The sequence below is a fragment of the Trachinotus anak genome, unplaced genomic scaffold, assembly GCF_046630095.1.
Source record: "Trachinotus anak isolate AG129_WGS33_773 ecotype Australia unplaced genomic scaffold, CSIRO_AGI_Tana_v1 ptg000010l, whole genome shotgun sequence".
NCBI lineage: Eukaryota > Metazoa > Chordata > Actinopteri > Carangiformes > Carangidae > Trachinotus > Trachinotus anak.
The window spans coordinates 11,472,457-11,485,892 of NW_027273861.1; the positions used below are offsets into that span (position 1 = coordinate 11,472,457).

General features: G+C 39.9%; 1 protein-coding gene across 1 annotated transcript; it reads right to left on the reverse strand.

Moving 5' to 3' along the window:
- Positions 1-366: 366 nt before the first annotated feature.
- map2k2a (mitogen-activated protein kinase kinase 2a) lies at positions 367-9,941 on the reverse strand. Its single transcript, XM_071487548.1, has 11 exons — positions 9,036-9,941; positions 8,630-8,840; positions 7,213-7,359; positions 6,986-7,063; positions 6,527-6,578; positions 4,301-4,425; positions 3,483-3,696; positions 3,217-3,281; positions 3,002-3,063; positions 2,314-2,359; positions 367-2,206 (listed from the first exon to the last, which is right to left on the reverse strand). Exons 1-11 carry the CDS (start codon positions 9,122-9,124, stop codon positions 2,096-2,098), a joined length of 1,200 nt encoding a protein of 399 aa, XP_071343649.1. The 5' UTR covers positions 9,125-9,941; the 3' UTR covers positions 367-2,095.
- Between the last annotated feature and the right edge of the window lie 3,495 nt (positions 9,942-13,436).

The following is a 13,436-nucleotide window of genomic DNA, read 5'->3' on the forward strand; positions in this document are numbered from 1 at the left end:
CAGATTTTCTCAAGATTTAATTCAATTTTCATCATTTTAATTTCAAGAATTAAGTTTTAGTGGCACAATATTGAATGTTTTTATTTCTATCTTATTACTAAAGAATTATCTTTCTAAATACTCACCATGTGTGATATAAGGTAAATCTACCCTTTCTAAAAATCCCTAATTCCCAGGAAAAACAGAGGATGGCTGTTCTCAATATAGATAGCTATGGCCTTGACATAAATTAATGAACAACTCTTAAACTCTTTAGTCTGACATTTGCATACTGGTGGTACAATCTGTTAAATGTGAACTTCGTCTATCAGACGGAGTAATGGCAGTTGATATCAACAGACCTCATGAATGAGTAACAACTCACAGTACATTCACAAATAAGTTTTATTTTCATCTTTTTATACACTATAACCATATCCAACACATTTTTATATTATAATAAAATGACTCTTCTCCCTTGTCATTTACATAAATCAAAAATTTGTATATTAAGACTGCAAAATAGTACTCCTGTAATTTTTGTATATAGCTTTGTACACATACAAGTGACAATGCATCCAGTTTGCTCTGAACGAATGCACATTTTTGGGGGAATAAGAAAGGGCAGCCATAAGCAGAGAGAATACAAGAGCTCTAGCAAGACGGCAGGCTAGCATGTAACACCACCACCATGTGACCAACACTGACCTGGGTTGAAATTTTGCACTCAAACCCTTTGTACTAGTGAAGTTCCACTTGCAGTCAGTTTGCACTTTTATCACAATTAATTGGGTTAAATCACAAGGAAAGGGTTTTCAATAATGTTTAACCGAAGCCTTTTCCTAAAGCACACCTCTCTTCAGGTTGTGTCCCAAGAGAAAGCTTGGAGCGCCACACGTAGCAGTACAGTGAAAACATAACCAAATACACTTCAGGGGAAAGTACAGACCAACAACTAAGAAAAAAAGTTAGATTAGTCAATGTGATTGAAATTTCATATTGACATTGCAGAGATTCAGGCTTTTGATAAAAACACCAGCTAATCATCCCCATCATGATATTGGGAAATAAAATACACATACAATATAAGAAAGATAATAAACCATGCTATATCATCCCATGAATACATTTTGATCATTGTTTTCACAATGTCAATAAAGACATTCTGGCATATGTCAGGCCTCCACAGGATATGCCTCCTGGTATGTGAGACACACAGTGTGGGATGTGATTTAAAATGTTTGCTGAGGAAACAACGTCAACACAATCAAAGTGTAAGTCACTGAATGAAAAAAAAAAAAAAAAAAAAAATTCAAAACATTCAAAGTACACTGATATACTGTTCATGGCTGCATACATAAAAAAAACTGATCAGTCTTTGAAAAACTTTAGTAGTCATGAGTACCCTCTTTGGTTTGTGACACTGTTCACAAGGTGATCTTTAGCGTGATCGCTCATTTACCTAAAAGTAAAAATGACTCCTTATTGGCCCATTTGTCCTGCACTGTCTACTCACAAATTTGATTATTATATTGGAGGTAATTGCAAGGTCTCTTCAGACAATGTTTTAGCATGATTAACTTCGACAAAGGGACTTTAAATCAAAGTAACTGCATTCACCTTCAATAAAACCAATTTTGAATTTGCAAGTAGATAATTTGTTTGGATTTCTCTCTGGTCATTTTACGCCCAACAAATCCCTACAGCAGGTTTTTTTTTTTTTATTAAAATACAGTCCCACAAGCCATCAACTGTTGCCATAGAAAAGAGATTAATACAGAATATTCAACAATACAAAAGAAGTTTGTCAATCAATGCAAATTCAGCTGACACACTGGCAGCCCTTCAGTGCTTTACATCCTCTGTAGCAGTGTGGAAAAGTGAGCTGTGGCTACTCTTGACACTGGCATGGTGAAGCTGTGGTCTTACAGTACAATGACTCAACAGGCCCTGCTGCTGGTGAAGAAATAAATGAAGGGGGAAGCCGAAACGGTTTTATCCAAGAGCAAGATGAAAAAATTGCCAATATGTGTGATGGCTTGTGTACGTGTATGTACAGTATATGTATGTGTATGCAAGCAAGACCCAGAGGTGTGTCAGGGCAGTGGGGGCCTGTTCACTCAGTGCTGCGGGTGGGAGTGCTGGGTTGGTTGAGCCCCATGGTTTTGCACAACCAGCCAGCAAAGTCCACTTCCTCCACTTCTGATCGTTTGATGAATGTGTGACTCTGAAAGAAAACCAAAAGGGAAAACATTGTATGTGCTGCTAGAATTGTTAACAAAGAAATCTGCAATCAAACAATTACATAAATGGAAATGAAGCTCAGGTACGCACCATCAACATCTTCAGATCTGCTCTCTCAGCTGGGTTTTTGATCAAACTGCAGACACAAACGACACAAAGATTACTGAGATGAAAAATCCTTAAGAGAAACAGTGTCATTAAAGTCTCCTTTCACTCAAAAAAGTGTTTTGCTTATTGTTACTTCACTTGTATGCTTGTGCTTCTTCTACTGTAGAGTTTGACACTAGAAGGTTGTTTTCACATTCACTGAGAATCTGACTTTTCAGTGAAATATGAGACATCATGCGTCTAGTGTTAAACTCTTAAAATAAACAATATTTGCACGTTTATAGTATGGATGTATGAATGACGAAAAATTGTATGTTTTTAACTAGGTAACTTAACTTAGTTGTGGCTAAACTGCATCAGAAAAAAAATGTTATTCTGAGTATTTTGTTCTCAAATATGTATGGAGGGGACCTTTAAGGAATAAGCTGGATTTTATCTTTTTTTTACCTCTGCACTACACACTGCAACCACCAAGCATAAAATAAAACTTGTGCATTTCAATCAACACTAACTGTTGCATTTATGTTATTGTATAACACTAATGACAGATAGAATTAATTTCAGCTTTTACAGTGCTCTACCTGATTAACTCTGATTATTCTTTCTTGTTGAAGAGCCAGTAAGAGCAGTCTAAACATAGCTCCGTCAAAAATGTCACTGCATTGCTCACCATTTTGTCACAAAGTCCTGGAAATCATTGGTGAAGACACCGTGTGGCAGTTTAGGAGGCGGCTGAGGAAGAAACAAGAAGCAAAGATCACAGAACAGAACGATTAAAGGAGACAGGTACAGTACTGTGTGCTTGTTCAAGATGGAGAGATAGAAAGGTGTGTGTGTGTGTGTCTGTTTGACACAATATGTTGTGCAACCTGGGATTTCTTATACCTCATTTACAATGTAGTCCAAAAGTTCAAAGATTGCCATGGCAGGTCTACTGTCCATCCCATGTCCTGTGAACAAGTGAAATATCATTTGCACAGCACAACAAACAAACAAACATTTATGTCACATATTAAACAATGTTTATAATCAGATTATATTTCAAAGCTTTTATCGTGCAAACATTAATATAGAAATGCTGTTATTGCTAAGTCTGGACAAAATGTATGAGTTTTGTTTTATATAATTGTGTACGCCTTTGTGTTTCATACCGCTTGCGGGCCTGCCTGGTGGTCTGGGCCTCTGTGTGTTGGTGTGAGGTTCTCCCTCAGCTCCGTCCATAACAACGCGTCCAAAGATGGCTTCCAGCTCTTTGGCGTCTGGTGGGGGGATGGGGTAGCGGCCAATCGCCAGCTCCACCAGTGACAGACCCATGCTCCACACGTCAGACTGAACCGAGTAGTGAGTGCCCTGCAGTCTCTCCGGCTGTTGAGAAACACACAATCTACGTCAGAGGGAGCAGGTAGAGCCAAGATGCCAGGCAGGAGAGAGGGTTGGGCAGAGAATTGGGCGGAGAAGGCACAGGAAGTGGAGGAGAGGATAATGGAAGGGGAGAGGGAGGGGGGGGTGTTATGGCAAGGAGAGGTGCGGTTAAGGCAAGAGGACAGAGGACGGGAGGATTTGGCAGGAAGTGAAGAGCAGCTTTGGACTGTCTTAGTTATAAGGGTGAACAAGGACAGATGTGTGTTGGGACTTATGATGAAAGGGCAAGTGTCTCTTCACTGCTGGTGCTTTGTGGGTACGGGGTGGGTATAGGATGGGTAGCTTTCGGCACTGCACCCGCCAGGTGTCTTAGAGTGAGTGGAATGGAGGACGAGAAAGAGTGAGCACAGTTGCCTAGCTCTTTGCCAAAGAGTCCTTTCCTGGGCACAGCCCTCGGTTCTTGGCAGGGAAGTGAGGGAGGGCCAGAGGAAGGGAAGGCAGAGGGTGGGACTTGTGAACAAGAGCAATGTGAGAAAAGAGGAGAAGGAAAGTGGGGATAGGGCCAGAGGAAAAGGGGTGGGGGCGCAGGCGTGCAGAGCTGACTCACCGACATGTAGGAGCGGGTTCCAACAAAGGAGTTGGCCATGGAATCTATGAGCTGGCCGCTTACACCAAAGTCGCACAGCTTGATCTCCCCGCGAGAGTTGACCAGAATGTTGGAGGGCTTCACATCTATGTGGCAGAGGGGATGTGGACAAACATGTCAGTTTTAGTGAGGCTCTTCTTGCTGTATCTCAAATGCCATCCATTCTTAACACCTCACGATTGACTTAGGCAATCAGTCTTTGTAGTCATCAGGATGAGAATAGACTGCATACAATCACAAATTATGACTAAACAGATAGCAAATAAGAACACTGCCACGCTGGTGTTTTAATATATATATATATATATATATATATATATATATATATATATATATTTGAGGATATACATAAGGGCATGAATGTATCTGTGTATATATAACTATGTCTGCTCTATGCTTTGTCTGTAGATACTGTGTCGAACACGTGCAAGCTTTGAAAAAAAAAATTCCCTCCAAGGACAATGAAAATTATAACATCTGATAGATTGCAGATATCTTTCGTACATTAAAAAGAACAAAATCCGTCGTGAAATACAATTATTCGGGGACAGATATTTTGAGCAGGACTACACTGTGCCACGAGGGCTGCGGGTGGCACACTCAGTGCCCCCCAAGTTTTGTTTGTGGTGCTGTGTTCATTGAGCAAGGGAGAAAATGGCTAACCTCTCTTGCTGAGCCCCTGTTATAAACAAGCCTGGTCCTCCACATTTCCCGCTCATTCCAAAAAAACATCCTGCAAAATAATGGGGTATGACTGAGCCCTGCAATCTGTCCTCTGTGGTGACTGACCCCCTCCCACCGACCAAGGACATGTGAGAAGTGACTGAGAAGGAGGTGGCATGAAAAAGCGGGAGAATGATGGAGGGAGACATGGAGGGAGGGGTCGACAGGGCGCGGCTGCTGTATAATCACATCTGAGAGGCTGTAATTACTGCCTGAGCTCGCAGACAACTCTGTCCTAGAGTACCACCGACCCTGTGAGACTTCATTGCGCTGCACTATGCAGGTCTGACCGCTGCCTTCACCAGTACTTTTCATAACAACACACCCATGGTTCCTCACTGGCATGCTGTGGAAAACTTGGCTCCCTTTACCTTGCTAGGATCCGACTTTCAATTTTGTTTGGATGCAAAGATAATGGTTTTTATTAAGCCTTTTTGGTTTATGTTACAAATTTCTTTGACCGGGAACTTGTGATATTTCCAAATAATAGTCTGCCTTGTGGTGAGCGCACTAATTGTCTTAAGATGTTGATGCAGTGCATACAGAGGAAAATGCATGAAGACAATTAATACAAATTTGAATGAAAAACTACATGGAGGACTGGAGCTGGTCTTGTTAGTGTGGCACATTTGAAGTGGTTTCACTAACAAAAAAAAGTTCATAGACTTTTGGAAATAGGAATCATACTTTAATGCTTTTTGTTAGTGTGTTTGAATCTGTTTCAGAGCAGGAAGGATAATGACAGTGGAAAATTATCCTGCATTTTTTTTTTAAAATCTGATGTTTAGACTTAACATTCTCTGCTGGTTGCCTCATCAGCATAAGCACATTTTAGCCACCAGTAACACTGAAAGGATGGGAATCATTATATTACCCACAACAACCGTCTATTAAAAAACATTATACATTGCTACATTGTATTATTACTAAATGAGGTCAACTTTTCTGTAATCTGGCCAAGCTGCCCTTATAGGTTGCCCATTTCTATACATTTAATGGCCATTACCAGACAAAAAACAGTGTGCTTTTTTTTTTTTAACAACTACATTGTTCCAGATGAACTGAATATCATATTAACAAAAAAAAAACTAATTAAGAATTAGCTATAAGAAACATGATGACGTGCTTTAGTTGAACACAGCATAGTACTGGTTAGCTGCTGCAGCAAGGCAGTAAGAGGTCAATGTGCTTTATAACAGTTCAGTTAAAAAACTGAATTGATCAAAATAACAATTGTGTCATTATTTCAAATTTGCAATCAAATACTTTTGTGTATTTGATAAAACTTACACTACACTCCACCAATACATCGTGATTATCATTCTGAATTACTCTGATCATCAATCACCTATAATTTGATTTTGTAACCTCAAAACTTAGAATCTCTTGTACTGCAGTGTTGAAAATGTTGCACAACGGATTTTAAAAGAAATGTAATTTAGTGCGACTACAGAACACCCATACCTCTGTGCATGATCTGGTGCTTCTCCCGCAGATAGGCTAATCCTCTCAATACCTGCAAACAAGAGAGGAAAACATTTAACATTACACACAAAAGTACAGTGCGTAGATAAACATACATATGAAAAATAAGCTTTCATGTGTGCAGATATTAATTCTAAAAAAATATTATAAAAGAAAATCCCATTAATTTAGCAATGCATTTTTACACTTGAGTTATTTAGACTTGAAACAAGAGCAAAAGATAAGTAAAACACACTAGGCTCTGTTGTTTGTTCAGTACATGTGCAAAAACATGTATAATAAAAATCTGCAAATCTGCCAAATTTGAACAGCAAATGTTTTTTAAATTAAAAATTAAGCTGCAAAAATAAAATTCTGAAAAGAAAAAAGAAAAAAAACAAACAAATAAAATGGAGAACATATACTTTTAAAAAGTAGTAGCATTAGGGAACTACATACAGCTATGCTAACTTTTCCCAGGATTTCTTCTGGGATTCTCCTGGCTTCCTTCAAGACCTGGTCCAAGGATCCACCATCCTGTAGCAACAAGTAGCACAACTGAAAACTAATATAACATTTTAAAAATCAAAACACATGCAGGAACAAATATTTTGAACAAGAGAAAAATACTCAGAAACGCTGTGGTAACCAACCACCTTACACATCACTGAGTCTTTGTTTCTCACCATGTGCTCCATACAGATGCTGATCTCCCCATCGCTGTAAAAGGCCCCATAGAAGCCCACAATGTAGGGGGAGTTGCATTCATGCAGCACCTGCAGCTCTCTGATAATCTGGTTCCTGATGGCAGGCTTGATTTCCAGGTGGATCAACTAAGGAGGGTAAATATGAAACCATGAACTGCTGCTGGTCTGACAAAGACAGAAGCATTGGATGCAGTAATACCATTCACTGACCACCCTATATCTCAAAGTAACATATTTCAGAGGTGCTAGCTGGCATAACTAATATTTTGCCTTGTTAGAAATGTCAACACACACTATTTGGAATTTCACATTTATCTTTTTAAAATAATGTTCACTGCAACAAAAAAGACAAGTCATTACACAGCTTGACAGGCTACAAGCTTGGCTTGCTTGACTTGCTACTGCAGAGGCTGTATGCAGTCCTGGTAATTTACTGTCTATAATTAACTATTCACCCTGTGCTCTGATCAAAATAGGGGGAAAACAGACAAACCAATTTGGTGAAAGTATACAACACTATACAAGAGTAGCTTCAAGTGTTCATCAAATACTGTTTTTTTCTGGAACATACACATAAATATATTTGAAAATATTAGAGAATATTCTTCTTTTTTAAATAAAACCATAAAACAGTATAATACTTTTGATGAGGACCCTTGTTAAATATTATGACAAGCTAGACAGAGGTAAATAAACTTGTCAGTGTTCTCTGATAAACATGGGAGAAACTACATGATTCAGGCACTGAATGTAAATGACCTTTGGCAGTTATTCACCATAATTTCTTGTTACTTGTGGGCAAACATGTACAATGCTAACGATTTATCTACGATAATAATGGCGGATATTCACTCGGTTGTCAGTTTATTATGAAGGCCAGGCTAAAACGAATGCAGTCTAATACAACAGTGCTGCAACAAGTCCTACCTTCATGAAGGATATTATGTTCTGTTTTTTCCTTGAAATTGTTAAAGAGCAGTTGATTCAAGCTGCAATCGGTGGTGCTGTTGAGCTGTTGACAGGTGTTCCTATTTTTTTCCACCCCATTTAAATCAATGAGGGTAGGCTAAACAACAGGCACACCCTTTTGTGTAATGTTTATAGCCCTTCAAAATTCGTAGTTATGTTTAGAATAATTTAACTATATATTCTCCAACTCATACTTATGTGAATATTGATGTTTGTTTATCGTTGCATTCAAATAATGATGTGCAGTGTGCTTTTCTCAAGACAGTAAGTCATTGGGGTCCACGAAGACATGAAACTAAAACAGCATCAGCGCTTTAGTGCAATAACAAAATCAAAACTGAACATGTCCAGACTATGTTTTGATTCAGCTCCCTCCACGCATCACACTTCACCTGTAAGAAAGCATTGAACAAATAGTAATTTTCACCTTCCGGGCCATGACCAAACCCGAGGGTTTGTGGCGGACCTTGTTGACCACTCCTCCATTTCCAGCACCCAACTCACATATGGGGTCAAAATCCTCATCTTTGAGCTCCCCAACCTGAGCTTTCTGGGTGAGGAAGGCTTCCAGTCGTTTCCTCTGTTGCTCGTCCAAGTCTAGCTCACCCAGTTTCTTTTGTAAGGCCTCAAGATTGGCTCTGTGAGGACGAGACAGGTGGTAACACACAGACAGAGAGACAAATGATCAAACAGGGACATTTTAAAACTGTACATGAAGAGCAGCGCATGGGTCTAATGTTATACAGTGCTAATAAATAGGGACAACTTCTAAGTCATTCTCTCTTAAAACACAGGTACTACAATTGATTTTAACACAAAGTAGTGCCACTCACTCAGATGCAGCATCAATGGTGTTAGAGGTGGCCTGTCCCTCCCCAATGGGCGTTATGTTCAGGGGCACGGGTCTTCTTTTGGGAGCCATATCGATAACTACCCTAAACGACTTTCTCAAACAATGTACCGACCTGTTATGAGCCGAGCAGCTGCTAATCTAACCTCTTCCTTGTTCGAAACTCGAGTCTGAAAAGAGCAACAGGGTCAGCTCTATGTGGCTAGTGACTTAGCTGGCTAACGTTAGCAAAATTAGTATACTTTCGGTAGCATGTCACTCAGCCAGTGTGGAAAAACCTATCATTCCCAGGTGCTTCTTAAATGTCAGGTCATTAGCCGGTGCATCTATGGCGTTTGGAGTAAGCACATTTCTATTTTTCTGTCCCTTCTAGGTTGTCTACCTGCTGCTACTAGCCATTAGCCACCTAGCTGCTATTAGCTAGCACCAGCTCCTGGAAAAATCGTGCCCTGCCTCTCTCGGTCCTAAAGCGCAGCTCCTCGCCTCTCAGCCTCCACAGGACCGCGGGCCGCCGCGGGTTTACCGGCCGCTACAACGGGAGACCGACTCTGGATGGCTTCCCTCCGCAGGACGGCAGCGTCCCAGCGACAGATTCCTCCGCGTTTCAGCTCGGGGTGTGGGGCTCTGAAGCGAAAAAGGGCTTTGGCTCTGGTCGGTGGTGCTTCAGTACAGGAAGCGGCAGCTGCAGCATCAGACCTGTGTGACACCCACAGGGAGAGCCCTTCATAAATAGCGCGAGAATGAGACTGTGCGACAGGGCTGCAGAAATCTCATGGGAGATGCACGACATCTGCAGGTTGTAATAACACCTCAGGTTTGCTGTTTTTAATAAGGCAAAAGCCCACTTTAACCATGTCTTATCCACCCTCTGCCGCTTTCTTATGCGTTTAATGGCAGTTATTAAACAAGCTGCAAAGTACATTACTTCCACCCAGTGGTAACAAGAGGGAACTGACTTACTAAAATATTTTTTCATCGTTATTAAACTGTAAACTCGATTAAAAACTCAGAAATTAAGACATTTCTAACTCAAAATAAGAATACACCCCCACCCCCCACAAGGTTGAGGTTCAAATGTTTGCAACAGTAGTTTAAATTTGAACTCTCCATCTGTGATAGATCTGTATAGTGGGCCTGTTTTAGCTTGGCAAATGTCTTAATGTAATCAAAATCTGATGTAATACTTTTCATTTTTATTTATTGATTAGTTTGGCATAATATAATGTATATTCATCCATACCGGCCCACATTGCATGTAGCCACACTAGCCACAACTATCAAATAGATAAATCAAAGTTTCATTGTCTTTGCCTTTTCTACATCTATACACTAAATCTTTCTATGCTGAAGTAGAAGGGATGCATCTACTGCATAATATTTAGGTTAAGGCATTTTAGTTTAATTGGTAATTTCTGTGGAAAAAAGCTAAATTTTTTGTAGGTATTGTACTTCCATACAAACATTTTTTATGCTGCCACATGCTGGTTTCTGATCTCAGTGGGATTTTCCTAATTAAATAAATGAATAATAAATAATACATCTTATGCTGTAACATCAGGTGTAACTGTTCGCTAAGTGTGATAGAATGACACTATGGTAGCATACATTATACCAGTTGTCACCATGTTTATTCATTAGTACTTCCCTTCTGCTTTCATGCTATAACCAATGTGATAAAAAGCAAGATGTTCTCCTCATTCAAATCAGTACCATGGCGCTCTGTTCTGTAACTGCATGAATTTCTCTCCCTGAATCCCTTATGCATGAACTTGGCTACTGAAACTATGTCAGGATTTTCCCCATAATGCAAACGTCCTACATGTACTTTCAGCAGCTCTCAAATGTACCTTGATTCTACAAAATATGTGGATAACCTTGAACAATCTAGCCGTGGCTACAAACCCACATGTATTACATAACATCTTTTCAGGATATACACCACCTAAACCAAGTTTCCTCACAAGCTCGTCATTCAGCAAGACACTTAACACTGTCTGGTACAACTCACGACTTAAGTTCCTCTTGTTGCTTAAGTTGTTGATGCAACACTGAGCAGTGAAAAGAGTGAGAACTGTTTTTTGCAGACATTTACAAAAGACAGTCCTCTGACCTTTCCCGAAGTCACAATCCTCAGTACCAACCCTCTGTACTGTTGTAAGAAAAATTACGTTAAAAAAATGTCCATTTTATGTATAAATGATTCATCTCATTTATCATCTTCTGTTATTGGAAATCAGAGTATTTCTCAGATCTCCTTTCTTCTCAAATATAAATGCATATAAATGAGTCTTCTCAGAGTCTATGGGCAATTTACCCCATTCATTGAGGCAGATCCTCTCAAGCTCCATCAGATTGGATGGGAAGTGTCTGAAGTGCCAACTTCAGGTCCCTCCACAGATGTTCTATGGTTAGAACATGGCTGGGCCACTCGAGGACAAACAGACTTGTCCTGAAGGTCATGTGCACTCTGGAGCAGGTTTTCCTCCAGGACCTCTCTGTCTTTGGCTGCATTGATTCTTCCCTCAATTCTGACCAGACTTTCTGTCCCTGCTGCTGAGAAGCCCCCCATAGCATGGTGCTATCATCACCATGCTTCTCATTAGGGATTGTTTTAACAAACTGATGAGCAGTGCCTGGTGTTTGCAAGACATATTGTTTGACATTTTGCCCAAAGAGTTCAATATTTGTCTCATCAGACCAAAGACTCTTTCCTCATGCTCTCAGAGTTGCTGCTTGGCAAACACCAAGCAGGCTCTAAATATGCCTGTAGTGACCTACATCTACCCACTTGACCATAGATGCCTGGTTGACAGAGTGCTGCTGAGATGGTCGTCCTTCTGGCAGGTTCTCCTATCTCTGCAGATAACTTCTGAAGCTATATTACACTGACCGCTGGGTTCTTCTTGCCCGTTATTCTCGGTTACTCAGATGGCCAAAGGTACTCTACTGGATTCAGATCTGGTGACTGGTGAGGCCATTGACATACACTGAACTCAGTGCCATGTTAATGAAACCACTTGGAGATGACTTTTACTTTGTGACATAGTACATTTATCATGCTGGAATTAGCTATTAGAAGATGGGTAAATTGTGGCCATGAAGCACATGATCAGCAACAAAACTCACTCTGTGGCATTCCAGTGCTGACTGATTGGTATTCAGGGGCCCAAACTGTGCCAAGAAAACATTCCCCACACCATTACAACACCATCCCCAGCCCGGACTTTTCACACAAGACAGGTTGGGTCCATGGATTCATGCTGTTGATGCCAGATTCTGACCCTACCATCTGCGTGCCTCAACAGAAAACCAGATTCGTCAGAGCAAGCTACGTTTTTCCAGACTTTGGCTGTCACCTGTGCCCACTGCAGCATCAGATTTCTGTTATTGGCTGGCAGGAGTGGAACCTGACGTGGTCTTCTGCTGTTGCAGCCCATCTGCCTCAAGGTTCAACAAGTTGTGCGTTCTCAGAAGCTTTTAAATGTTAACAGTATAAATAGTATCCTTGACCTGAATATGGGATGTGCTATTAACAGAAAAGTAAAATTTGTCAAACTTTTGAAACACGGTATATTTGTTGTTGTTAGGTTATAGGCTTTTTGTCTAGTTAGATACAAGTTAGGTCCTTGTATTAAGCATGCTGGCACACTGTTATGACTTACTGGGACACTAGGTGAACTATTTTTGATGTCATTAGTAAACTCTTCTTTTCCTACTAAGAAACAAAAAAACAAAAGCATTTTGCAGATATAACATGTCATATAAAACAAATTCTTTTTGTCTTCAAAATGTACAAAAATTCTTACATTTCTTATTAAACAGGCCTGCCATAACCACTGAATTCCTAGTTTAGGAATCTCTCAGTGCCTGGTTCAGTCCCACTTCACGCTTTAGTTCTAACAGGCTAAATTCAAAATAAAATGTTTAACCTTTCAGGATTTCTGGCACTTGGGAAATGGGTCATATTATTTCACAAGACATTTGAATAAATACTGTGGACTGATTGTTTGTAGCTTTGTACAGAAATCATTACGCTGAACAGCACAATTATCTCTGTACTCATACAACCCAAAAAAATAAATTGAACTTACTTTGGCACAAGATAGGTTTATAACATGTTTTTTTATTTCCTTTCTTGACATAAAAATGTAATCATCAGGCATTAAAGACACTGACAAGGTAGTCATAGTGACCTCAGAGCTTTTTTGCATGTCACTTATCTCTCCTTCCCCTCACATTACCAATTGTCTACTCTAATGTCTAATAAAGGCAAAAGTGCACCCCATAGCTCTTTTTAAAAAGTCTTATGACATCAACAAAGCTGCAGTACATTAGTTTTATTCTTAAGACTAAATTTCTTTGAGGCAGACTCAATTGACTAAGT